This window comes from Pyricularia grisea, chromosome VI (assembly GCF_004355905.1).
Source record: "Pyricularia grisea strain NI907 chromosome VI, whole genome shotgun sequence".
Classification (NCBI taxonomy): Eukaryota; Fungi; Ascomycota; class Sordariomycetes; order Magnaporthales; family Pyriculariaceae; genus Pyricularia; species Pyricularia grisea.
The window spans coordinates 722,205-746,083 of record NC_044974.1 but is presented as its reverse complement, the minus strand read 5'-3'; the positions used below and the strand labels follow the sequence as shown (position 1 = coordinate 746,083).

Below are 23,879 nucleotides of genomic sequence, written 5' to 3'. Positions count from 1 at the left end.
GACAATGGCAGTCTTGGTGACTAAAACTCGGTTCTTGTGCCATCCCCCTTTAGAATATGGACATTCCCTGCCTTTGCGCTTCAACAGAGGGAACATTGTGCGATAGCTCATGCAGAGAAGCATTCGAGTCTTAGTACTTACAATCCTCAATCGCAAAAATGACGAATTTTTCCAAGATGGCCACCCGCCTGTTGACGTATGTCACAGGTTTTGCCGCAGTCACCCAGGCTATAGCCGGGACTGGATGCAACCCAATAACGAGTGAGTACTCTCTCGCCTTGAATATGGGCTACTTTCAAAAAGATCCCAGATGGCTGACACCAAAACCCTCCAGCGAAAAACTGCCCGCCCATGCCCGGCCTCAACACAGGCTACTACGAGATAGACTTCAGCAACAACCCCAAAGACGCGTCCAAGTACTGGACCACCTCTGCAGGGGCCCAGATCCCACGCGACAGCCGCGGCATCGCGCTGCAGTACCTCAAGCGGTTCGACGCGCCGCAGCTCATCAGCACCTGGTACATGTGGTACGGGCGGGTGGACGTGCAGGTGCAGGTGGCCAAGGGCCAGGGGATGGTGACGTCCATCGTGCTCATGTCGGACACGCTGGACGAGATGGACTGGGAGTGGTCCGGCAACAACTTTGGCTACGGGCCGAGCAAGGGCCGCGTGCAGACAAACTACTTTGGCAAGGGCGTCACCGGCACCTACGACCGCGGCACCACCGTCGAGGTCGACAATCCGCAGGGCACCACGCACACTTATACGTTCATCTGGAAGCCAGAGTCGATCGAGTGGCGTGTTGACGGCAAGAGCGTGCGTACTTTCTACGCCAAGGACGCCGAGACCAAGCCTGGCAGCAGCCATCAGTTCCCGCAGACGCCGGCAAAGTTGCAGATTGGGATTTGGGCTGGAGGTGATCCCTCCAATGCTGGCGGTATGTTGTTTTCTGAAGTTGGGGGGCTCAGACTTACTCTACTGAGTCTACTCACAGGATGTAAATCTTACTAATTCACAACTACTCGCAGGCGTCATCGAGTGGGCAGGCGGCGTTACCGACACAAACGCGGGCCCCTACGTAGCGTACGTCAAGAAGATCACCGTCCAGAATCAGTATGCCGCCATGGCTTACAACTGGACAGACCAGTCTGGTAGCCATGGCAGCGTCAAGCAGCTTAGCCAGGACCCGGGCAACCTGGTCCCTGTGAGTCCGGCTCTGTTGCCACTGCGGTCCGAGTTACCCGTGACCCAGATTGGTCGATGCGGACCAGAGCTCAAGACCATATGCAAAGGCAGCGTCTTTGGCGACTGTTGCTCGCAGTACAACACATGTGGCAGCACTGCCGAGTATTGTGGTAGCGGCTGTCAAGGAGCGTACGGTAAATGCGCCAAGCCAAACATATTTGCCAACGAAAAGCTCGAGTTTGAGCCCGAGCCGTCGACGAGCGTTAAGAAGATCACTTCTACTACTACTATAACTTCCAGCACCAGTACCAGCAAGTCTACCAGTACCACTACTAGCACTAGCACTAGCCAATCGACTTCATCCTCGGCAAAAACCTCGACAACCACTTCTGCTGCTCCGCTGCGGACGGATCTTCCACTAACTCCAAACGGACACTGTGGTCCCAATGTCAAGACCATTTGCAAAGGAAGCGTATTTGGAGACTGCTGCTCCGAGTACAACTACTGCGGAAACGGCCCAGACTACTGTGGTACCGGCTGCCAGTCTGCCTTTGGGCGCTGTGGAGATGCGCCTGTTGAGCCCAAGGCTGCAACGACCTCTTCCACCAGCCAGCTTTCCAAAGTGGCGACCATTCCTGTCAGCTCATCCAGCACCTCCTCGAGTACCAGCATTTCTACAAGCACCACAACCACAACGGAGACGGCGGCCAGTACTGCAGCCCCAGGCAACAACAATCCTGTGGTGAACGTCAAGCTGGCTGTTAGTGAAGATGGAAGCTGCGGTGGCAAGGATGCCAAGTTCACCTGCACAGGTGGGATCTATGGGGAGTGTTGCTCGCAGTACAACTTTTGGTACGTTTTGGTCTGATTTCCTGCCGGTTGAGGTACCTTGGATGCTACCGAGGGTTGAGAAGATGCAGTGTGTGCAGTACGCTAATCTACTTTCTGCGAAATTTAGCGGAAATTCCAAAGACCACTGTAACACGGGTTGTCAGGTTGGATTCGGGCGTTGCGAGGGTTCACCTGTTCCGTCCGCTGCCGAACCACAAAAGCCAGAAAATGTAAGCGTCACTACATCGACAAGCTCACCGTCGTCTTCTTCATCCTCCACAACATCCTCCACCAGCAAGACGGCCCTACCAACAACCATCGGGTACACCTGCGATGACGACTTTTGGTGGGAGAACAACTACTGCTACAAGTACATGGGGGCCAACGGCCAGATGAAGAAGATGACCTCGGCCTTCTGCTACTCGTGGAGCGGCAAGATGACCGACGTGCCAAACTGGCTCAACAAGGATTGCGGAGGCGACATTGAGCGTATCCGTGGCGCTTGCTGCGGCCGCTGGATTGCGCCACCGGATGCCGCCTCGCCGCCGTCACCGCCAGCCCCAGGCGCGGCGACAGTCAAGCTCACCCAGGCGCAAGGATGATGCCTCCCGGCGCCGGTGGCAGTAAGGGTCCAAGTCCCTGGGCCAGGGGGTTGCAGATTACCTGAGGCGCAGGCAGGCAGGTAGGCAGGCCAAGGAGGCAGATGAGGAGGCGGACAAGGCGGGGCCGAAGAAGGTGCGACTCGACCAAAGGTCGGGACGGACGAGCAGGGTGGGGGTGCCGAAAAGGGCAAGGGGCGGGGGAGGGAGAGAAAACAACGCGGGCCGCCACTGCAAGGGACGTGAGGAGGGTGGTTGGCCGCGATGTCATTGTGTGATGGTGTGAAAAAGTCGAGTAGGAACCCCTCATTTGTAGGTTATATTCCTACGGTACAAGACTTACTCTGCGGGGGTGGGTGGTACTTTAAGGGATGTGGGCGGCTTGAACTTCACTACTATAGTACAGTATGTACGTGCGGATGTTCCTGGCCGAACCAAGCTTCGGATGGAGAATTTAAACGGGTGATCAAACGCCGCTAGGTGTTTATTGTCGCATCCGGATGCTGACTCGGGTGGGTGTTCTCTCAATCTCTTGACTCGAATTATGGAATAAATGCCGCTCATATAAAAGGTCTTGCTTGATTGGCTGAACCAGACTCAGTAAAAGCCAATACGAATGGCGGGAAAGGTGTGATTGTTTTTGAATCTTTGGCCTGCGATATGCCAGATTTTACGTTGAGAGTTGCTGTTGTATTTTCAATTATTTTATTTTTTCTTCTTTGATTTTTCAGCTGATTTCCAGCGCATGTCGATGACACCTCTTGGGCATTTTCAAACCCAATCTCGTAAGACCGAGTTCCAGACTAGGCCTAGTTTTGGTATAACGTTGCGTACCCCCTGTTCGGCACCCCCCCTGTTCGGCACCCAAAAATAACAACACTTTTATTTTTATCCTCCAACTTCTATTATAAATATCTCGATGAATCTTTCACTTTTGGATTTACTTTTTTCTAATCTTGATTCTCCATTTTCCAATGAAGCAATATACTGAAAAACAGCTTATATCTGCAATTAACGACGTCAATAATGGCAATCCAATTGCAAAAACCTCCCGAAAATGGGGAATACCTAGGTCTACACTTCAAAGTCGACTTAAAGGTTCTCAAGCTTATAAAAAAGCACAAAGCCCTTTTCAAAGGCTTTCTACGGAACAGGAAAAGCATTTGGCTGATTGGGTACTTACCCAAACAGCTTTAGGGCTTCCGCCAACGCATCAAGAATTACGCTTTTTTGCCGAACGAATTCTTCAAGCCGCCGGAGAGACAAAAGGCCTTGGAAAACGTTGGATAACTCGTTTTTTGGCTCGTTATCCAATCCTTAAGACCCAAAGGCCCCGTCGAATAGATAACGCCCGGGTTAATGGCGCTACTACGGAGGTAATTAAATCTTGGTGGCTTTATATTACGAACCCGGTTATTAACGCTATTAAACCGGAAAACCGTTGGAATATGGACGAAACCGGTATAATGGAAGGTAAAGGATCTAACGGCCTGGTATTAGGGCTTAACGGGATCCGGCCGTTGCAACGGAAAGAGCCCGGAACGCGGGGTTGGACGACTATAATCGAATGTATATCGGCTACGGGCGTTGCCCTCCCTCCCCTTATTATATTTAAGGGAAAAAACGTACAACAACAATGGTTTCCGACGGATTTAAGCCTTTTCGATAATTGGAAATTTCACGCAACCGAAAACGGGTGGACAAATAACGAAACGGCTATCGAATGGTTAAAAAAAGTGTTTATTCCGTATACCCAACCTTTAACCCCTGAAAAGCGGTTATTAGTTTTGGATGGCCATGGATCACATATAACGGACGAATTTATGCTTCTTTGCTTGCAAAACAATATTCAACTCCTATATTTACCCCCTCATTCGTCACACGTTCTCCAACCATTGGATCTATCGGTTTTTGGGCCGTTAAAAGAAGCTTATCGACGTCAACTTGGATTTGTTAGCCAATTTTGCTGTTCAACAATTATTGGAAAACGAAATTTCCTACTTTGTTATCGAAAAGCCAGATTAAAAGCATTTATAGCAAAAACCATTCAATCTGGTTGGCGTACAACGGGGTTATGGCCGGTAAACTTGGTTAAACCACTTTTAAGCCCTTTTTTGTTAGAAAATAGCAATGCCAACGTTATAAAAGATAAAAACAACGGTTTGCAAAGGGATAAAACACCGGAAAGCCCAGCCCAAAAAATTAACGACCCGTCTTTACTTATTTGGAAAACCCCTAAAACGACCCGAGATGTCCGATTTCAACTGCAAAAACTTTCCCAATCCAACAAAACCAACGCTACTTCACGTCTTTTATTTGCAAAAGTCCAAAAAAGCTTCGAAGCTAAAGATACCCTTTTGGCTAGCGCCCAGCAAAAAATCAGCTTATTGGAAGCACAACTGGAGGCAATACGGCCGGTTAAAAGGAGGAGGGTGGTTCCGGATCCAAACGAGCTTTTGGTTAACAAACAGAACATTATTGGATTGCAGGAAAAGGATATAGAAAATTTGGAACCTTTAGCTGATGAAGAAGAGGTTAATGAACCGGAGAAGCGTGAAAACGATTGTATTTTTGTCCGTTGATAATTTTATATTTAAATCAGCTTATAAAAGTAGGCATTTCGTTGTTAGATTTTCAGGGTGCCGAACAGGGGGGGTGCCGAACAGGGGGTACGCAACGTTAGTATTTGGTCTCCTTGACATGCGGCGAATCCTTCGTTACGGGGGCTCAGCCACAAATTCTTTCAGATATGCCTTGTTTGTAGATCCATCCCAGCTCGAGGAATCATTCCATCTCGAGGATCGGTAAAGTTGTCCCGGAAGTAGCCAAAAGCAACTGAACAAGACAAAGAAACCTTGATTGACTCGATTAGGCTTCCTCTGCTATTTCATCTGAACCTGCTTTCCCTAACCAGGAAGAGTTCCTTGTCAACGCCTTCTTAGTGAAGCCTCAAAGGTTAACACCATACCATACCATTCGGCAGGTACTGACTGTCTCAAACCGAAACGTGTAATAACCCCTGTTGCTCGGGGCAGACTGTCAAAACCATGGGTATCTGGAGATATCACAGTCTATTTAATTTGATTCGTGTTTGTTGTAGCTGTAATGAATGTTACTTTGTACATGCAATGTGCCTGTCCTAGGAAGCTAAATGAGACCCATCTATTGGTTATATCCCGATCGTGACCTTGCCAGTAGCATTAACTACCCGCCGATATCCTACTTTGTGCCCCTTTGTTTGTTTTATTGAATCGCATGTTGAGTTCAATCTTGCTGTCGAAGTTTTCTACCACTCCCGAGACCGGCTCGACTTTGGTCCGTTCATCAACACATGGAACCATCCCTGCAAAAGGTTTCTTGTTTGTTGACATTATAGCGGCCATCTTTAATTCGTTTTCGAGATGGGTACTTTTAAAAAATTCCGCCTTATCTAAACCAGTTGGGACTCTCGTAGCCGTCAGGCGACCCTTGGGATGAAGGAATGTGCCGTGACCAAAAAAAAAAAAACGGCGGTCCAGGGAAGCCAGGTCGCAAAGATGCGATCGATCTGTACACGAAAAACGCCGTCGATCCACTGCCGAGGCCATCTGCCCTGAATTGACTTGACGTCTGTCGAATATCAGAGGTACAGTAGTCATAAGCAAGGAAGCTCTTATTATGCCTGTACCCAGCAGATGCTTTAAGATATCCCGTTCGCATTGACATGTTGCACCAACGGTGAAACAATTATTAACATCGAATGCCATGCTCCCCATGCCCGCATCGTGGAGATCCCGCATGACGGACTCATTATTATACGTTATAACAATTACATCGCCATAGCACTTTACATCCATTTGTTTACTTGGCTCAACTGATCGTTGTCCCAATTGCTCGGATCAAGGATAACGGGTCTAAGTCTTCAAGAACTCGCAGTCGGTTTCAGCAAAAGTTCGCTTGCGCGACAAGATGGCGGAAGCAGGAGAGTCTTTGAATTTGGATCCCGCCTTTCTGGGCGAGAACCGCGCCGGCGTTCTTCAGGGAATAGCCATCGCCTTTGTCGTCATAACAACGGTCATGATCGCCCTCCGTTTCTTCGCCAAGTTCCGCTTCCAGTCGCCAGACCCCGAACTATTCGACGTATTCCTCGTCGCCGCCTACGTCATAACCCTGGGAATGTGCGCGTTGGGTATAAGTAAGCTTTTTTTTTTTCTCTTTATTTTTTGTCTCCTTCCAACTTCCGTCTATCATGCTACCGCAACCGAGTGCCAACACCATGTACGTTAAGATGACAAAACACACAAAAAGACTGACAAGAACTCGTCGCGACTGCAGTCATGACCAGAGTCGGCGGCGTCGGGCGACATGTGGAACTGTTCGAGCAACCGGGCGGCGACAAGACTCAGCTGCGCGGCTGGGCCCAGTGCATCCTGGCCTTTGAGATCATCTACTTTACGTCCGTCGCCCTGCCCAAGATCGCCGTCGTCTTCATGTACATCCGCGTCTTCAACTGGCGCGACGCCAGGCGCCGTATGGCCTTGGCCCTCATCGCCGTGAACGCCTGCCTGGCCATCTCCCTGGTCGTCGCGGCGTGTTTTCAGTGCATCCCGTTGGCGTATTGGTGGGACCGCACCATCCCCGGTGGTAGGTGCTTCGACACCCAGGCCTTTTTCCACGCCCAGTCCATCCCGGGCTTCGTGCTAGACCTCTTCATCATGGCGCTGCCTCTCAAGTCCATCTGGGAGCTGAAGCTACCTGCTATTAAAAAGATTGCCTTGGCGTTTATCTTTCTGATTGCCAGTTTGTAAGTTCCTTTCCTGGATCTCGTTCTTCATCTTTTCTGCGCTGCGGCTCTTGTTAACCAGAGATAAAAACCCTCCCACCCACAGCGGCATCGTCGCGTCCGTAATCCGCGCTCGCATCTTCTTCAGCACGTCGGCGTTTGACGACCGCACCTGGGCCTCGGTTGAGCTCATCGGATGGTCCATCATCGAGTCAGGAACCTATAGTAAGAGCCCCCCTCCCCCTTTTTCCCATCGCCTTGCAATCCCTGGGCTTCATCTTATCGCAAAAGAAAAGAAAGGCAAATGCACTCCTGACACAAACCAAATCCACCCTTACCAGTCGTGACCGCCTGCCTCCCACACATGAAGCCCATCCTCGCGCACTACACGCCGCAGTCGCTCAAGAGCTTTGCCCGCGGCGTCTTCTCCAAGGCCTCGTCCGCGCTGTCGGGCAACGGGTCCTATGGCGCCAGCACGATGAGCGGCAAACGCTCACGCCGGCGCGGCGAGATGGACATCCACAAGAGCGGCGACGGCATCGACCAGGTACAGCCCGTCCGCCTGGAGAACCTCGACGTGAGCCGCGAGCCGGCCCCGCTTCCCTACCACGTCGTCAGCGACGACGACGACAACGACGACGACAAGAAGCCCTTTTGGTCCGCGGAGCCGCGGGGTCCACACGAGTCCATATACGGCCCCGATCGCGCCAACGAGTTCCACCGCCCACGTCGGATGCACGATTGGGCGGGCCGGAAGGGCATGCCGGCTGCTGGTGCTGCTGCCGCCGCTACTGCGGGACAGAGTGGGAGGTCTGCGTCGGTGGCGGGGCCCAAGGGTGTCGTCGTGACGACGGAGGTGACGGTTACGACTGATTATGACTCTGACAGTTTCAGACCAGACCCAAGTTCGAGTAGCTCTTGGCCACCTCGGACATGAACTGTTTATCTTTAGTAGTTTTCTTGGTTAAAAAGGTCAGTTACCATAATAATACTTATTCACTAAAAGCCGCGAGTGAAATCTATCCAATATCGGCAGCTCCTTGAGTAAACTATTTGCGAATGACGGTATACCATCGGCACAGCAAGGACAAACATGTCAACACACATTATAGTAGGTTCGGACCATTGATGCTGACAAAATAACGTGAATGTGTAGAAACAAAGTCCCTTCAATTGTTGAAGATTGGTCATAAAAAAATAAATACAATCATGATCGCTTTTACGGGTATCGAAGGAAATGTCGTCGTACTCTGTTGCAGGCCTGATCTTGGAAAGATAAACTCTGTCACACAGAACATGTCTCGGTCGGGAAAGGCATGAAAGCAGAAACTTCGTTCCACAGCCTACTTGGAACTCCTCTGCATTTCGTTCCCTTCCTCCATTCCCGAACTGCTCTTCCTCAGATCCAGATACGATCTATCGTCCACCGGCGGCGCAACATTCAGCTCGCCCCTGTAGATCTCCAGGATCGATATGACAGGCAAGATGAGGAGAAGCACGGACAACAGCTGGCCGAAACTCCACTCCTTCTCCCCATAGTCCGCCATGGGCACGCCCGGGTCGCCAAAGGCCTGGGATATGAGTATGACTCGAACGATAGCACCGATGCCGACCGCAGCCATGAAGACGCTGCCCACGACCTGAACAATCTTGTAGAAGCGCTGGCCGCGGCTGTGGAGATACCAAGTTGCCAGGGCAAAGACGACAATGTTGCCGACGATGACGGCGCCCGTGCCGATGTAGCTGGCGATGGGGTTTTCGGGCGATGATTTTGCCAGGGGCGACTCCGCATCCCAGACGCAGGCGATGGGCAACGTCGGCTCGATGTTGTGGCTGATGCGCCGCAGGATGTAGGCGCCATAGACGGAGCTGAGAACCAGGTTCACAAACATCAGGAACTGGCGTAGCCACCTCAGAAGCCAGTCGCGGCGAAAATCGTGAACCAGGGCGAGCAGCGTGGTGTTGTGTACTGCCATGGAGAGCAGCGACAGCATCCAGATGAGGAAGAAGTGATACGGCGACAGCCGGGCGGTCAAGGCGAGGCCGACCGACTGCAGACCAATGCCCTGGAGGATTTGCTGGTCGGAATAAGACGAGAGCAGCTTGCGGCGGATCGTGTGCGGCTTGCAGTGGGCCTCCTTTCGTCTGCATTCGATGAACTCCTGAAGTATCAATGAAGAGGACATGCCAATGGCTAGTAAAGCTGTGATAACGAAAGAAAGAATGACCTGTTTGGATTGCCAGCTGTGATCAGTACGGTGATAAACATTGTCGCGGAACGACACCAAAGCCAGAGAGAGGTAGGACGAGTAAGTAAACATACACCAATGCCACTTATTCCAGCATTGCTGGCTATATCCTTTGGCACCGTGGTGCAATTGGCCTGTTCGAAGAACATGGTGGGCTCGCTTGTCGATGTTCGATTTGTAAAAACGATATACTACTTTTCAATCGGGAGGCAAATCCAGGTGCTGATGTTGTTTTTATTGTGTCCCGCTAATGCGCGAGCGGCGCGTGTAGTACCTGGCTACTACAGCCTAGGTAGGGTTGGTATGATGAGGCGAACGGCTCGAGTCTGAGGGTCGTGGATGCAGTTAATGTGGGTTGCGGCATCCACGCGCAACGGTCATTTAGGCTTCTTGTAATCGCCGAAAGAAGCGAAGGTAAAAAGTTTGAAAAGGAAGCGGAAAAAAAAAACACAAAAAAGTGCCAGTCGGATAGTAGAGTTTAAACAAAGACAACTAGGTCATTTGCAAAAGCCATCTACGGATACGTCCCAGGATCCGATAAATGGAGATCGTCCTCCGCATTATGGCAAAGCAAAACGGGAGGGAGCAGATCCAAAACAGAAAGTCGGTCCCTCACTCTTTTGCCTCTTGCGTTTGTGAATGGGTGAAGCCTGATGACGTCGGCGCCAAAAACAGCATCAAAAGACCCCTGGTTTCGCCTGCTCGATTGGGCTTGGCAGCGGTAGTGGCAGATGGATCCCTGCAAGGATGCATTGGCTTGGGCCCTGAGCTCCACTGGCTTTACTGGATGTCGGCATCCCAACAGACGATGCGCATTTTGGCTGCGCCTCGCCCGTGCTGTTTTTTTGCCGTTTGCATTGATTGGATTACCTCTGCATGGAAACAAGAATGCTCCATCAAGCGCCTACTACCTATTGATGTCCTCCAATCAAATCAGTAGCGTTTACTGAGGTCCGATGCGCCGGACTTTTGATTCTTTTTAAACCAGTTCGGAGGCGGCACGTTGGCACCAGATAATAAACCTTTCAATTAGCTTTGACCAAAGCGCTGGGATAGACGCGATTACGACGAAGTTATGGCACTGAGTCTGATTAGGCCCACCCTTGTCTGATGTGACATATGTACAAGTTTCGGACTAATTCTTGGGCGACGAGGAAGGTGATACAATGCTACGAATTAAATAGATTGGAAGACTGAGTGTTTAGCATAGCGTTTTTTTTTTTTTTTTTTTTTTTTTTTTTTTTTTTTTTTCTCTCTCCTCCTAATTTGGGTTTGGGGCCGGGGCTTTACAATAAGCGTACTCAACCTACCTAGGCAAGGTATATATGTCCACCTTTTCATTCTCATGACCAGCCTCGTAGAAAATTGTCACAGTTTTACGTTTGGTCTCAGTTGACAATCTATTGATACAAAACGGATTTGTGTCGCCCTGAATCGATCCTCACAAATACCTGGATACCTAGGCAAAACTCTTAAGAGAATCCAGCTTTGCTCTAAATCAGCTCCTGCTCGCGCACTTCCCCTTTTCCTTCATATTTATATATAAGAAAGTACAAATACTCTTCAAACGACAGGTTGCGGCACGACTAGACACTACGACAGGAACCTCGGCCGATTCAGTCTAGGAGGGTAAAGGGAAAAGAAAACAATATCAATAAGACCCTGCACATATGCAGAACATATATGCAGATACACATTCCCGCATGAAGTAATCATTCAACCCATGCGGTAATAAAATAAACGTTAAGTTCGTCCCATGAAAAAAATGTGAAACTGACTGGAAGTATGAAGAAGCGAGTGTCCAGCTTGCGGATGCTCTGCAGTGTGTCCCTAAGTGAACGGCACTCAAACCTGACATAAAGGTAAGAGAGAAACAAAAGCAGGAAGGATTTATTTTTCGAAGTAAAACTGGCCCAGACGATCCCCAGAAGTTCCAGCGGACCCCAAGACTGGTCCGCTGCTGCCAACTCGCGACTCGTCTTCGTCTAACCGCTGGAATATGCGCTCAGTAGCTTCTCGTGACGTGGGTGACGTCGGTTGATTTGTTTGTTGCGAGTTCTGCTGTCGATGTGCTAGATCGCCATGCTGCTGCAGCTGCGAGATAGGCAAAGGATTCCGTGTGGAAGTGTCGACAAAAACATCGTCATCCCCAGGCGCAACGTCCATCTTTGCAGCTCCGTCAGTAGCCACCCCATCAACCATTCTCGCATCTCGCCGCTCCTGAGCAGCCGACGCAGCAAGGGGCATATCGCTAACGGCGGTATCAGGTAGGGCAACCTGTCTAACGGTGTCTCTCCTGGCGGCAGGTGCAGTCGAGGTGGACCCAGATCCCGCAGTGGCCGTGGTCGAACCAGCCACGCCACCAGCCGCGCTGGTATCACTGATGCCTGAGCTGCTGCGCTCAAGCTGCCATCGCGCAAAAGCCATGGCCCCCGCCGAGCTGGTGCCTGGCACCGGCCTGCGCTGGTAGATGGGTCCACTGACGGTACTGCCAGCGCCCTCGCCGAAGCCGACCAGACTCGCGTTACCGTCATCGCTCATCCGGTCGTCAAAACCACCGACAGAACGAGTCGCGAGATCTTCATCCATTGGATCAAGCGCCTCGCTCCTGGCTCCCCCGCCGCCCATGGCGCTGCGAGATCCACCCCCACCAATGTTGCTTATGCCACCTCCGACGCTGGCCGAGTCGTTTGTGCGGAAGTTGGTATCCATGCTACGCAAATCCTCGTCTTCGACATCGTCCATCATTTCCCGATCGCCCCCGTCAAGTGTACGTCCGTCTCCGCTCGATGTCGCCGAGGCCGTGCCGACGGTGCTCATCTTGGTCGAAGCAACGGGCTGGCCGTTGGCGTCGAAATACGCAGGCGCGGCCGTCGCATTCTGTCCAAAGTTGCTGGATGCGGTTGTTTGTGCATTTGGCTGAGAGCCGCCACGCAGAGCTGTGAGGTTAGAGAGCCCGGCGAGGCGGGAAATGCGGTCGGCACGCTCAGCCTCAAGGCTGTTTGTGGAAGCCTGTGATTGGTGTCCGCGATGAGGTCCGTTGTGCTGGGTGTGGCCGCGGTGGCCGTCTTTGATGGCCGTTGTAGAAAGCGCAGAGAGGGAGGTTGTGGTACTCGTTGGCGTGCCGCTAGTAGGCGAAAGCTTAGCCGGTCGCGCTCCGATGCAAACAACGGGCGCACGTCGGGTGGGGGAAGGGAGACGCCAACCAAAACAGAAATACTCACGGCATATCAGAGGGCGTATCTGGGTTGGATGACGGGGGTTGTGGGATATTGATCAGCATCGGATGTGCCGCTTGCGAGGGCTGCTGCATCTTGGTCGTTTCCATTGCGCCGAATCGCTCGTGTGTCGCCAATCAATCAAATTACTGCAGGTCTGGTCGCAGGAGTACTATCATCAAATGGGTCGATCACTGTTACTGCTAGTCTCGGGAAATGTTCTAGGTGAAGCGCGATATTGGTGTAGTGGTGATTTTCGCAAAGAAACGATTACAAGTCACAAGTTAGGCTCGCTCGGTTGGAGTGATCTGGAGTCCAGCTTGGGACATGACGAGATGGAAATACGTGGGGAAGGAAGCGTCACCGGGAGCAGGTGGGGCTTTTCAAGGTTATCTGAACAGGCGACCAACGAGAATAGAAGTGACAGCCTCGGGGATGATGCCACACACGTGATCTTGTGGGTAGCCCCTATCAACAAAGCAACAGAAAAAGCTGAAAGCATCAGATGAAGTGATGTAAAGTGTTCAAGGCTATGATGGCTGCAATTGATGCTCATTCAGCCGTGCGCCTCGAATGTTTGGGCTGAGACATAGGACATTGCCAACAAGAGAGCAATGTTACCCATATTGCATAAAGTCATGTAATGTAGGTCATCTACAACCCTCAATGACTCAATGCATCTCGCCGCGATGCGAACACGCGACGTGAATGTTTACGACTCCCTGTCCAGGGCGGCACCTAGCTGAGGTACCTACCTATTGCTGCCTTGCCTACTGTACCACATTATGACATGGGGGGGAGGGGGGNGGGGGGGTTGCTATGACGTAATTGTATGACCCAGCTCCAGAGCTCCGCCAACCCCGCAGTCAGAGCAGCGCAAATCGTCACTGGCTTTCTCATTATTGGTCTGTCCTGATCGCAAAGGGGGGGGGGTTATCTTTACTATGCGGTCTAAATAATACCTTGATAGACACAAAGCTATCAAAACAAAGTAGTTCTTCTTCGGTGTACCAAAGTAACACAAAATGGCATTACCCCCTGGATGCTAAGTAATTTTGTTTCAGGGGAAACGGGCAAACCCTTTATCCGCCTCCCAAACGACCTTACCCACCCTCAAGCAAAGACACCAGGAGTAAAGTCAATGACCTGGACCTTTGATAAAATGCTCAGCTTGGCGACGAGCTCTAGATGCACCGAGTCTTTCTGGTTGAAGTAATCGCGGTCTTCGACGCTTTCAAACTCGCTGACGAATGCATATTGAATGCCACCCTATCTCGTTCGAACCGGCGCCCGCCAATTTCCATGTCAGTTTGATGCATTCGCGGTTGCTGTTTCAATCTTTGTGATTGTTCAACCTAAGAAGTGACGCCTTGTGGGAGATCACCTACATCGAGGCCTGCTGGACTGTTGTTGATGCCCCCTTTCGCCGACTTGATGTACGGCTGGTTCGTCGTCGGATGGATGCACTTGTCCTTGAGCGCCACCATTCCCTTGTAGACCTTTTGTTTGGACGTCAAAATTTTCGCAGTCAGCCTCCGTTGGAAAGGTCGATTCTGTTCAGTCCTCGGTGACACGGAAACTTACATCCTCAATCTCCTCCTGCGTTGCGGACTCCTTGAACGAAAACAGGACAACATGAACGACCGCCATTTTTGCTTTTTGGGAGGCTGTCTTGGAGTATAAAGAGGAAGAACTTGGTACGAGGATGAATGCTGAGACTCATATTAGACAAAGAACTAGCTATGGAGTAGGTATCTCCATTTATAACATTTCTGTTGCCTTGTCACTCTGTACCAAACTAGGTCTAGAAGGCGACATCGTCACTCTCTACCTTACTCGCCGACACTGTGCCCCACGCATTGCGCCGAGGCATCCGGAGACATGAGTGCAACCAAGGGGCGACATGTTCTGTCAAAGTTATCGAATTCAACAATGCTTATATGTACGTTGATACAGGTTGCTAGTATTTCATCCTCGAAAAAATATACCGTAAAGTCCCGATCGACAGCAATCCCTGAGTCACTCAAAATCCATCGCCAGTAGAACCTACACTGTCGAAAAAGCACTCCAGTGACATAAGAAGGTGGAACAGAATAAGAACCGAAGTAACGAAACCTCGGTAGCGGGTATGGTAAGGATAATGCACCTTCATGGCCGAACAAAAAAAAGTCAACTCCATGCGGACCCCCTAAGGATCCACAAAACAACCACCAAACAAGACTCAACGCCGAACAAAGCCTCCCATACGGAACGCCTCTCGCCACTGACTCAAACGCGACAATCAATGCTCGATCATCATTTGACTGGGTAACTGGGCCGGGATATCCTCCATGTCCGAGTCCTCGTCGCTCAACTGCGCCAACCTTCTACGCTCGGCCTCACTCTCGTTTTCTTCTTCGGCCTGCTGGAGTGAGAACTCGTCTGCAGTAACTTCCATCTGTCGCTGGTGCGCCACCTCATCCTGTGTGCTCATAATGCCAACATCAACGGGATGGTCAACATTTTGCTGTGAAGACTCTCCATGTGCACTCTCAATGTCGTCGTACACGCTCAAAGTCGCCTGGTTGCGTGCACCTGAAAACGGAGTTCGTGGTTTTCTCGTCTTCCTGAGGGTACTGGGCGTCGCCGTCGCTGCAGATTTGCGTTTCCTAAATTTGCTTGCCGCAAAGACCGACGAATTGTCTGACACAGTCGAATTCGCGCGCGGGGGAGCTATCTCAAACCCGTCATCATCGACATCTTCCACCTCATCGTTCTGCACTGCGCTGCCAGAGACGCTTTTTGACCGATCAGGCTGGTCCAAATCAACGCTTTCAGTCTCCATGCGGTCTTCGTCTGCAAACTCCTGAAAGTCGCCACCTGCGGCCTGGCTATCAACCACTAGGCCGCTGGTGGAATCGTCTGCAGGGTCGGGTTGTGATCTTTCGGGTGAGGCTGGTACCTCGGGAGAAGCGGATCCATGTGCTTTGTCGCCCGTGTCGTCTTCATCATCGTCGTTCACAAACTGGGCACTCTTGTATTTCCCTGGTGTCTCTGGCTTGGTAGAGGCGCTGCTACGTCGACCATTGGTTTGGACACCATCTACCGATTTTCGATTCCTTGTTCTTTTGGCCGCTGGAACATTGCTCTCATCAGTCCCTTGAGTGATGCCATCGGCCTCTCCTTGGTCGTGTGCCTGGTTGTCCTGGACAGTGTTGCCCGGAGTTTCCTGCTTGCCCTTGGCCTTGCGTTTCCACTTGGTTGTTGTGCCATTTGCTGAATCTGTACCACCGGCCTTCAATGCTTCGAACTGGTTTTTGGGGGCAGCAACTCGCGGTGTACGGTAGGTTTTTCTGGCAGAAGGGCCAACGTCAAGCAGAGACACCTCGGCCTCGTTATCGACGTCGCTATCACCAAGCTCGACTAGCACATTGTCCTTCCTGTACTGTTCGATCAACGCGTCCGCCACAGCAAGAGTGCTCATTGAGGCTTGGCCCTCGACTGTCTGTCGTAGACGAGCCCACATAACGCGGATGGTGTTACGATTCCACTGCTGGCGGAACTTGCTGGTGCCAAGCTTACTCCACGCAATGTTGTCGTCTAGCTCAGCGTTGGTCTTGCGTACTGCTTCTATCAGTCGTAACTTGTCCTCGGGCTTCATCTTTCGAAGGTCCGATCGGGTTTTCTCTAGAACCTCGGTAATCCTGTCACCTCCATTCTGGATAGTTCCATCGCTCCCAACACGTTGACGCTCCCGGAGCAAGGCCCATTTCTCACGACACTGCTTGGCTGATCGTGTACGATCCATGCCTCTGCTGATACCCTCCCATGCTATGTCCCGTTCTGCAGAATCCTGACTGTCATTCTGGTTGCCATTGGCTCGTGACTGTTTGATGCAGTCAATGGCCTCGACGACCAGTTCAACGAGCTTTGCCTCTTCCTCCTGACTCCAAAAATCTGCCTTTTTCTTATCGCCGCACACAGTGTAGTTTCTCCAGCGGTCTCGGATGTCGAGTGGGCTTCGGTTTATCAGCGCACCGATCTCAGACCATCGAGGGCCCTTGAGCTCAACCAACCGACGGAGCTCTTCGTCCTCTTCTTTTGTGAAAACTTGTCGGCCAATGAAATTGTGAAAAAGTTTCCTTGTACGGTAGTTGATGATCCGCGGAGGCCTTCTAGGTAACGAGGCATGTACCTTCTCCCAGAGGAGCCTGTGTCTCTCCGTACCTTTGCGGCTGGGGTCTTCGTGAATTAGTTCGTTGACTTCGAACTGCGACATTCCCTGCTCACTGCGGAATTCCTCGACAGCTTCTTGGATCTTTGCATTCTCCTCCGCACTAAGAGCTCCCTTTGCCCAATCTTTTTGGACCTTGGGCTTCTTGCCGCTGCCACCAGTGTTTGAGCTGGAAGGACCCTCTCCGACATCGGCCCGAATCCTAGGTCTCTTCCTAGATGCCTGTTCAGTCCGATTTCGTACGGCTGGGGAAGCAGCCTCTTGGCCAGGGAGCTCTGTGAGGTTCCCGACTACCTCTGCAGCCTGTCGGTCCAGGTAAGAAATCTTGCTCTTACGTCTGCCGACGGATTGAGTACCTGAAAACGGTGTTGGTGTCTCTGGCGCAGCCTGTTCTCCGGAAGGTGGAGGCATGTTCTCTTGCGTCATCATCTGTGGCGTCTCCTCGGTCTGGGCTAAATCATCTTGGACTTGGTACCCTTGATGGACCGCCTCATCTTCGGTCATCTGGTGCTGCCCCAAGTTGTCACCAGTCGAAAATGCATCTGGTCCCGGGGTTAAATTGCGATTTTGGTAGCTAGGCTCACTGGCTTCTTGTTGTAAATCCGTATTTTCCCCTGTGGCGAGTACTTCTGCAGCTTCTTGTCCATTTTGCTGTTCGTAATGCGATGAATCCAGTGCTGCAAGTGATGGGTCCAGAGCAAGGTCAGATACAACTTGAGAACCAGTAACCATTGCTTGAATTGCTCCGTTAGACAATTCCGAAATTGGGTTGCTCGTAATTCCATGGTGAGCCTCCTGCGCCGTATCCAGCCCATGCATCTGCTGCTCTTGTGGAGCGTCCGTCATCTCGTTATCAGCCTCTATTGACTGCGAGATATACATCACTGCATCGCCATTTTCCAGCTCAGCTGGCTCGTGTCTCTTCGACTTCTTCTTGCGACTCCCTTTGCCACTGCTGCCCGATGCCTTGCGTTTGCGCTTAGGTCCCATTTCCGGGGTTTCCTGATCAAGCATGCTCGCCATTGCTCCCTCGTCGACATTAGTTAACTGATCTAGGCCGTGTTCTCCATTGGCAGAAAACGCCAGACCATTGATGCTGGCGGGTCCATCAAAGTTACTGTTTGTCTGGGGCGTGGGCGTGGCAGGTACAGCTGATGGTATAGGGGGTGGCGGCATATGCTGGATAGCAACATCGGAATGGGAGAACTCCAGTGCGCTGGGCTCGGTGCTCATCACGCTCTGGTCTTGTTCGTCCATCGCTTCTGGCAAGTCCCCGGCAGCCAAGGCGGCCTTGCGTGCCTCCTTGCGCGCCTTCCTCAGAGCCTTCCGCTCTGCTTTGGACAACAGGGACGGCGCAGCCTCAGTCCCGCCCGGCGTCCCTATAGACGCCAGATTTGTAGAGGAAGAGCTTGGGCGGTCGTCGGACGATGCTATCGAGCTCCTCGACTTCCTGCTCTTCATGGACTTTTTCAAAGAGCCAATTCGCGGCGTGGAAGCCTGCGGTGGCAATGGCTCGGTCGCGGGAGGTGGAGAAGGTGGGCGCACCCTGTTTGGACTGCTCAGTGTAGGTATTCCGCCTCGAAACTCGGGGTCCGAGGCCGGTGGTGGCCGGGGCGAAAACTGGTCCCTACTCGGTAGCTGCGCGGGCGGGTGGTCGTATATCGATTGAAGCTGTGTGCCAGCTGGGCCTTCGACTTCTAAGCTGGAAGCCGGTCCAGCCTCGTTTTCGGCAGCTTCTCCCTCGAAGTCGCCGTCGTCGGCGTAGCGGCCGGTGCCGATTGGTGGGGTAGACCCGCGAGATCGCGATCGTGAGCTCTCAGCTGTGTCGGCGGCGCCTTGTGGCTTGCTCACTTCATTCCCCATCTAAAGGATGTTGCGCATCAAATTCGGCATCGAAAGGAGCTGTTCATAAAGTTCACTTCTCAGCAGTGCCCTTGTTTCGACTGCCGATTTCTTTTGGTTCAAAACTTGTGGTGATAGATCAAGGTGCTGGAGTGGTGAAGGGTAGGTGTGCAGAAGCTCGAGCTTTGAAAAGTTGTCGGTGTTTGCTGAGAAGATCCCAGAAGGCGGTCAAAAAACTGAATTTTTCTGCCGACCCAGACACGCGACGCGCTTCCCCGCGTCTTTGCCAAAAAAGCCACGGCGCTGTGGTTCCAAGAGTGCACAATTGACAAGTGCCAAATTGATTGCAATTAATCCTTCAGCAATCGACACATTGTTTTTTTAATTTTCTGGTCTCTCAAATAATAGCAATGCTGCCAATAAAGATCCGTTCGCCTTTGATATTAATTTGCAGAGTTTTGACTTTCAAACAATCCAGGTCAGGTGAAACGCAGTGAGGAGCAGAGGGGATCACGAGGAAGGGGCGAACTTTTGCCTCTTCATTTTGAGTTAGAAAGTACCTTTATATCCTACATTTGCGCCCAATGGTGCAACTCCAACCTGGTCTGGTTGCAATATCGGTCAAACAAAAACTGAAAGTTATCAAAAGCTCATATCCATCGTATGCACGACGAGTCGCAAAAGGGTTAATACTACCCACACCAATTCGAACCTCGTCCTTCTCTCCAGTAGCAATCCCGAAGTAATACCCCAGCGAGACAAAGAAGAGGGGAAATGAAAGAAGAAGCAAAACTTTTTTCTCTTGTAAGGACACCAAAACCCTTCAAAGCTTTAACCTTCATACCATGCTTTTTTTTTCAACTCTTCAACTTTTGTGAATTCATGTCCGTGTTTGAAGTACGATTTCCGATGAGTCTTGATTTTTTGTTTTGGATGCGTACGCCACACCGAGAACCCCTGGCGCTCAAAAAAAAAAAAAAAAAAAAAAAAAAAAAAAAAAAAAAAAAAAAGCTCTCCCCATCCGCTCATACCCTCAGCCGAGAGCGGGACAAATCCTGTCGCTGCCGCCGCTGCTCGCTGGGTGATGAGCTATCGAGCCCAACCACGTTCTGCTCTTCGTCTTCGTCGTCGTCTTGCGAAGCCGCCAAAACCACGCTCATGGGTATCCTAGGCGGAGTTCTCGTCGGCGCCGCGTGCAGATCGGCAGTTTTCTGCTGCGCATGTCTCCGGATATTTGGCAGCGACCTCATCGGCCGCGATCCGGGATCCCTAGATGAGCCAAAGATACGCATCAGTGACGATGGTTGTTCGCGCTGTGACTGCATGCGACAGTGGCGTCGCTCGGGGATGTTGGGCGGCTGAGGAGCCACTTTCGTCATCGCTTCCATCACCGCCATGCCCTTGGGATGTCGTAGGCTGTTGAGACGAGGCACCTGTGGCAGCGCCTCTGCCTTTGGAGATTGCTTCTGTCTCGGCGACCCCGCTGCTTCTTTTTTTTGATCCCGCATGGCCAAGCTGCTCTTTGTTCTTTTGAAGCGTAGCGTCTGCCTGAACCTTGAGAAGAATCCCGGCTCCTTCTCCTTCTTGTCATCAACCTTCTCTTGACTAGCAGTGTTCCTAGCAGGCGAGTCGGCACTGACTCTGAGTGACTGTTTGGGTCTTGTTGCTGTATCTAGGCGACTATTTGCCCTCGTTGTCTCCTCAGCTCGAATGCTGGCTTTGGCCTTGGCGATAGTCATCTCCCATTCTAGTCGCTGCTGCTCCTTCATTCGCAGTCTTTTCTCTTCTTCATCGCTCCTCTCCTCCGCCGCTTTCCTCGTGCTCTCGGTGAGCAACTGCTGTCGTCTATCCACTGGTCTCTCCAAAGTCTTTGGGGTCTGTGTTGTCCTTTCAGCTCTACGACCGGGTGATCCGCCCGCAGAACTGACACGCGGAGGTGCAAACACATCGACAACGTGCTGGGAGATGGTTGTCGAATACTGATTAATGATACCACAGGTTTTGGTGCGGGCCATGGGGGATTCTCCGTTCGTACGATTACGCACAGTTTTTGAGAGGTCCGTCAGCCTTCCCGGGGAGGAAGTCGAGCTTTTTATCGAAGCCCTGCTAGGACTTCTAGCTGCGCTGACGGCAATCGAGCGATGGACTTGCTCGGCATAGAGGAGCTTTCTTGCATGATTGAGCTGGGCTTTGTGTCTCACGATGTGCAGATGCGAAAGGCTGTCGTAGGTGTCGCCGCTGCTGTTTGTTGCTCCGCTTCTCTCTTCGACAGAGACTCTCGAGCCCGTATGGCTTGGCGTTGCCGGAGGATGAAGAAGGCCAAAGGGAACCGTGTACGGCTCGTCTAGGTTATGAAACGGTTCAGGCTGATGATGCGGTGTCTCGGGAGGAGTGTCCACCTCGATGATCGGCGCATTGCGTCCTGGGGGTGGGACTCTTCCGGTCAAACTCTTGGTCCTGAGGGATGATTCACTGGACTGGCGCTCATGACAAAGTAGCCTTTTTCTGGGTTGTGGGATTCGGGTGGGAGACTCCTGGCGGGGCTGTGGGCTGACAACACCTTCCGCCGAATACAGGGATGAAGATGGTCGAGGCGTAAAGACAAACTGGAGCGGGGTCCGGCCTTCGTTTGCATCGCTCAGCTTAGCGTTCCTGAAGGGATCAAGGGGTTGCGGAAGCTTGCTAATATGCCGCCTGGGACGGCGGTCCTCGTCATCGCTCATATCGTCGCGAACCGATCCTGGTATCGGACTCAGGCTGATGTCGTATGACGGACGCCGGAGGTCTCGCACAGGTTTGGGAGGCTGTGGCTGAAGGTGAAGAGAAGGTGCTGGATTACTATTTTGTGGGCGCGAAGATGATCTAGCGGGCATTGGAGGTGGTCGCGATGCGGACTTGGGCGGAAGTGGAGGCGGCGCAGCTTCGTCGGGTTCAGGATCCTTCTAGGCCACCTGGACCGCGCGCAGCTGCTGCTCCAAAGACGCCTTTGGTGGTGGCGGCGCGAGTGCTGAAGCTGCAGGTGTCTTTGGGGTTCGGGTCAATGGAGTCAGGCTATCCATTGTTGCAAACGGGACGTGTTTCGTTGTCCCGTCTCGGCGCTCTTCCCTCTTCTTCGCCGTAGCTTTGGCTATCTGCTCGCGTCTCACTATGTCCGCGGCCAGAGATGCCCGCGGCGTTTTTGGATTGTCAAAGAGATCCTGGACCGAGCGGATCTCGCCAGCGACGAGGTCCGGGGTGGCACTGCGTCCATCGCGAAACACAGGCTCCGAGGTCATTCTACGCACGGTCTGAAGCGGTCGCGGCCAAAGAAGTCTGCTGCTGCTTCTTCTTTTCGGCGTGATGGATGGCAGCTTGTCGAGAAAGCTCTTGGCCGATTTCTGAGAGTTGGCTTGGTTTCCATTTTGCTGCTTTCGGAGTGCAGGATGAACATCTTGCGAAGATGAGCGGGCGAAGGTGAAAGAACTTCTTGACGAAGATGATGTAGCCGTGGTGTAGGAGGATGAAAATGACTCATTGGTGTTCCGTTCGACTGTCATTGTTGATGATTGATGGCGAATGATGCGTATAGCATGCCGTCGTGAAGCGCGGTACCAGACCGGATGGGGGTGATTGCGAAGTCGAAGAAAGAAAAATAAAATGTCTGTGATCAGTCGCAATAGCAAGAGCTCAGCATGTCATTTTATATGGTGGCGGACAGGAAACTTCAACAGCCGACAAGGACCTCTTGAGCGTCAGTCGTTGGTATCGGGTCTGTTTTACTCTTGTTAAGGGAGCCCAGAGTGACGAGAAGGTGACAGGGAAGTGACAAACACGCGGTTTTTTGGCCGAAGGTCCTAAACTGGGTATCCAAGTCGATTTTCACCAATCATTCAGATTCCCTCGCAGAATATTACCACTGAGGTCTCAATTGTTTCACGTATGTCATGACCACCTTACCCAGCTAGAAACTTTGGGGCTTTCTTTTTTTCTTTTCAAGTATCTACAGCCTTGGTGGTATGTTTTTCTCTGATTCAACGATTAGTAACTATGATACGCGAAGGGCATGAAAGCTATGTTGGTTTTCTTTGGTGAGCGCATATTGTTTTTTTTCTTTTGTTCAATTTTGAATCTGGAATCCTGGATGCTACCATGGCTCGAATAGTTTTCTGCTGCACTTTGACACCTGCATCAAAACTCTGTCCACGGTTCCGTTGTCATCATGCATTTTGATTCACATAATAATTACAATTAAAGATTTAGCACCTAACGTCTACGGTATGAAGCCTTTTTGCGAAACGAGCATAATTTCGTCAGTCTTTGGCTCAGTGTTCGTTGAGGTTATTCACATAAATTTATAGCTTTCGGCGGAGATGGACTTTCTCTTGATGGCAGATGGAGGTCAGGGATGATATTCCGATCTTAGAAAGCTTGTTATATACGTATCGTAAGCTATATGTCTCAGTTAGTGAAACAGCCGCTCGATCGATAGGCGCCTCAATGCGAATCATATAAGGCTTTGAATTGGATCGCTCAAATAAGTCAGGATATCCATGAAATCGCTGCAAATCTCCATTATGGAATTATTACCAAGATCCCGCTGCTATCGTCACTGAGCATACTGCAGGAATCGGTCACTTTTTTTTCAAATATTATTACAGCGCGTCATTACCCTTTTGCAAGAGGAACTTTATTGACAGATTGTAGCCTTCTAAGAAGTGAGACAAGCCACGACTAAATATTGTTGCAGTAGCTCGGTTTGAATCTTTATGGAATTGTTAGTGCCAGGTGAAATCTTCGCGGCTTTCCTGCAGTCGACTCGCGTGCCAAGCCTAATAAAGCTTTATCGCACGGCTTTCTGGCCTTTTCAAATACTTTGCGTTGGAAATCTGGAACCATGCCACATAGTCATTGCTTCGAGCTGCTTCAAAGGACGATATAAGTCATGTAAATAGTATTGAAGGAGAGTCATGAATCGAAGATAGCAGAATGAAGTAAACAATA

The 23,879-nt window shown here is 51.3% G+C and overlaps 6 protein-coding genes across 6 annotated transcripts; 3 read left to right on the top strand and 3 right to left on the bottom strand.

The window, feature by feature from the left end:
* Positions 1–158: 158 nt before the first annotated feature.
* Positions 159–2,618, top strand: PgNI_11351 (uncharacterized protein; the record flags this gene model as incomplete). The annotated part of the gene is made up of 4 exons (XM_031131318.1): positions 159–261; positions 335–937; positions 1,029–2,037; positions 2,144–2,618. The coding sequence occupies 4 exons, from the start codon at positions 159–161 to the stop codon at positions 2,616–2,618; spliced, it is 2,190 nt and encodes a 729-aa protein (XP_030976721.1).
* Positions 2,619–6,563: 3,945 nt separating this feature from the next.
* PgNI_11350 (uncharacterized protein) lies at positions 6,564–8,314 on the top strand (the record flags this gene model as incomplete). The annotated part of the gene is made up of 4 exons (XM_031131317.1): positions 6,564–6,789; positions 6,912–7,398; positions 7,484–7,602; positions 7,719–8,314. 4 exons carry the CDS (start codon positions 6,564–6,566, stop codon positions 8,312–8,314), a joined length of 1,428 nt encoding a protein of 475 aa, XP_030976722.1.
* A 226-nt stretch (positions 8,315–8,540) lies between these two features.
* On the bottom strand, positions 8,541–9,981 carry PgNI_11349 (uncharacterized protein). The gene is made up of 2 exons (XM_031131316.1): positions 9,701–9,981; positions 8,541–9,605 (listed from the first exon to the last, which is right to left on the bottom strand). The coding sequence occupies exons 1-2, from the start codon at positions 9,773–9,775 to the stop codon at positions 8,721–8,723; spliced, it is 960 nt and encodes a 319-aa protein (XP_030976907.1). The 5' UTR covers positions 9,776–9,981; the 3' UTR covers positions 8,541–8,720.
* Positions 9,982–10,167: 186 nt separating this feature from the next.
* On the top strand, positions 10,168–10,682 carry PgNI_11348 (uncharacterized protein; the record flags this gene model as incomplete). Its single annotated transcript, XM_031131315.1, has 2 exons — positions 10,168–10,347; positions 10,677–10,682. The coding sequence occupies 2 exons, from the start codon at positions 10,168–10,170 to the stop codon at positions 10,680–10,682; spliced, it is 186 nt and encodes a 61-aa protein (XP_030976906.1).
* A 313-nt stretch (positions 10,683–10,995) lies between these two features.
* Positions 10,996–13,258, bottom strand: PgNI_11347 (uncharacterized protein). Its single transcript, XM_031131314.1, has 2 exons — positions 12,851–13,258; positions 10,996–12,753 (listed from the first exon to the last, which is right to left on the bottom strand). The coding sequence occupies exons 1-2, from the start codon at positions 12,952–12,954 to the stop codon at positions 11,517–11,519; spliced, it is 1,341 nt and encodes a 446-aa protein (XP_030976904.1). The 5' UTR covers positions 12,955–13,258; the 3' UTR covers positions 10,996–11,516.
* Positions 13,259–13,957: 699 nt separating this feature from the next.
* PgNI_11346 (uncharacterized protein) lies at positions 13,958–14,494 on the bottom strand (the record flags this gene model as incomplete). Its single annotated transcript, XM_031131313.1, has 3 exons — positions 13,958–14,113; positions 14,233–14,343; positions 14,429–14,494. 3 exons carry the CDS (start codon positions 14,492–14,494, stop codon positions 13,958–13,960), a joined length of 333 nt encoding a protein of 110 aa, XP_030976903.1.
* Positions 14,495–23,879: the final 9,385 nt, after the last annotated feature.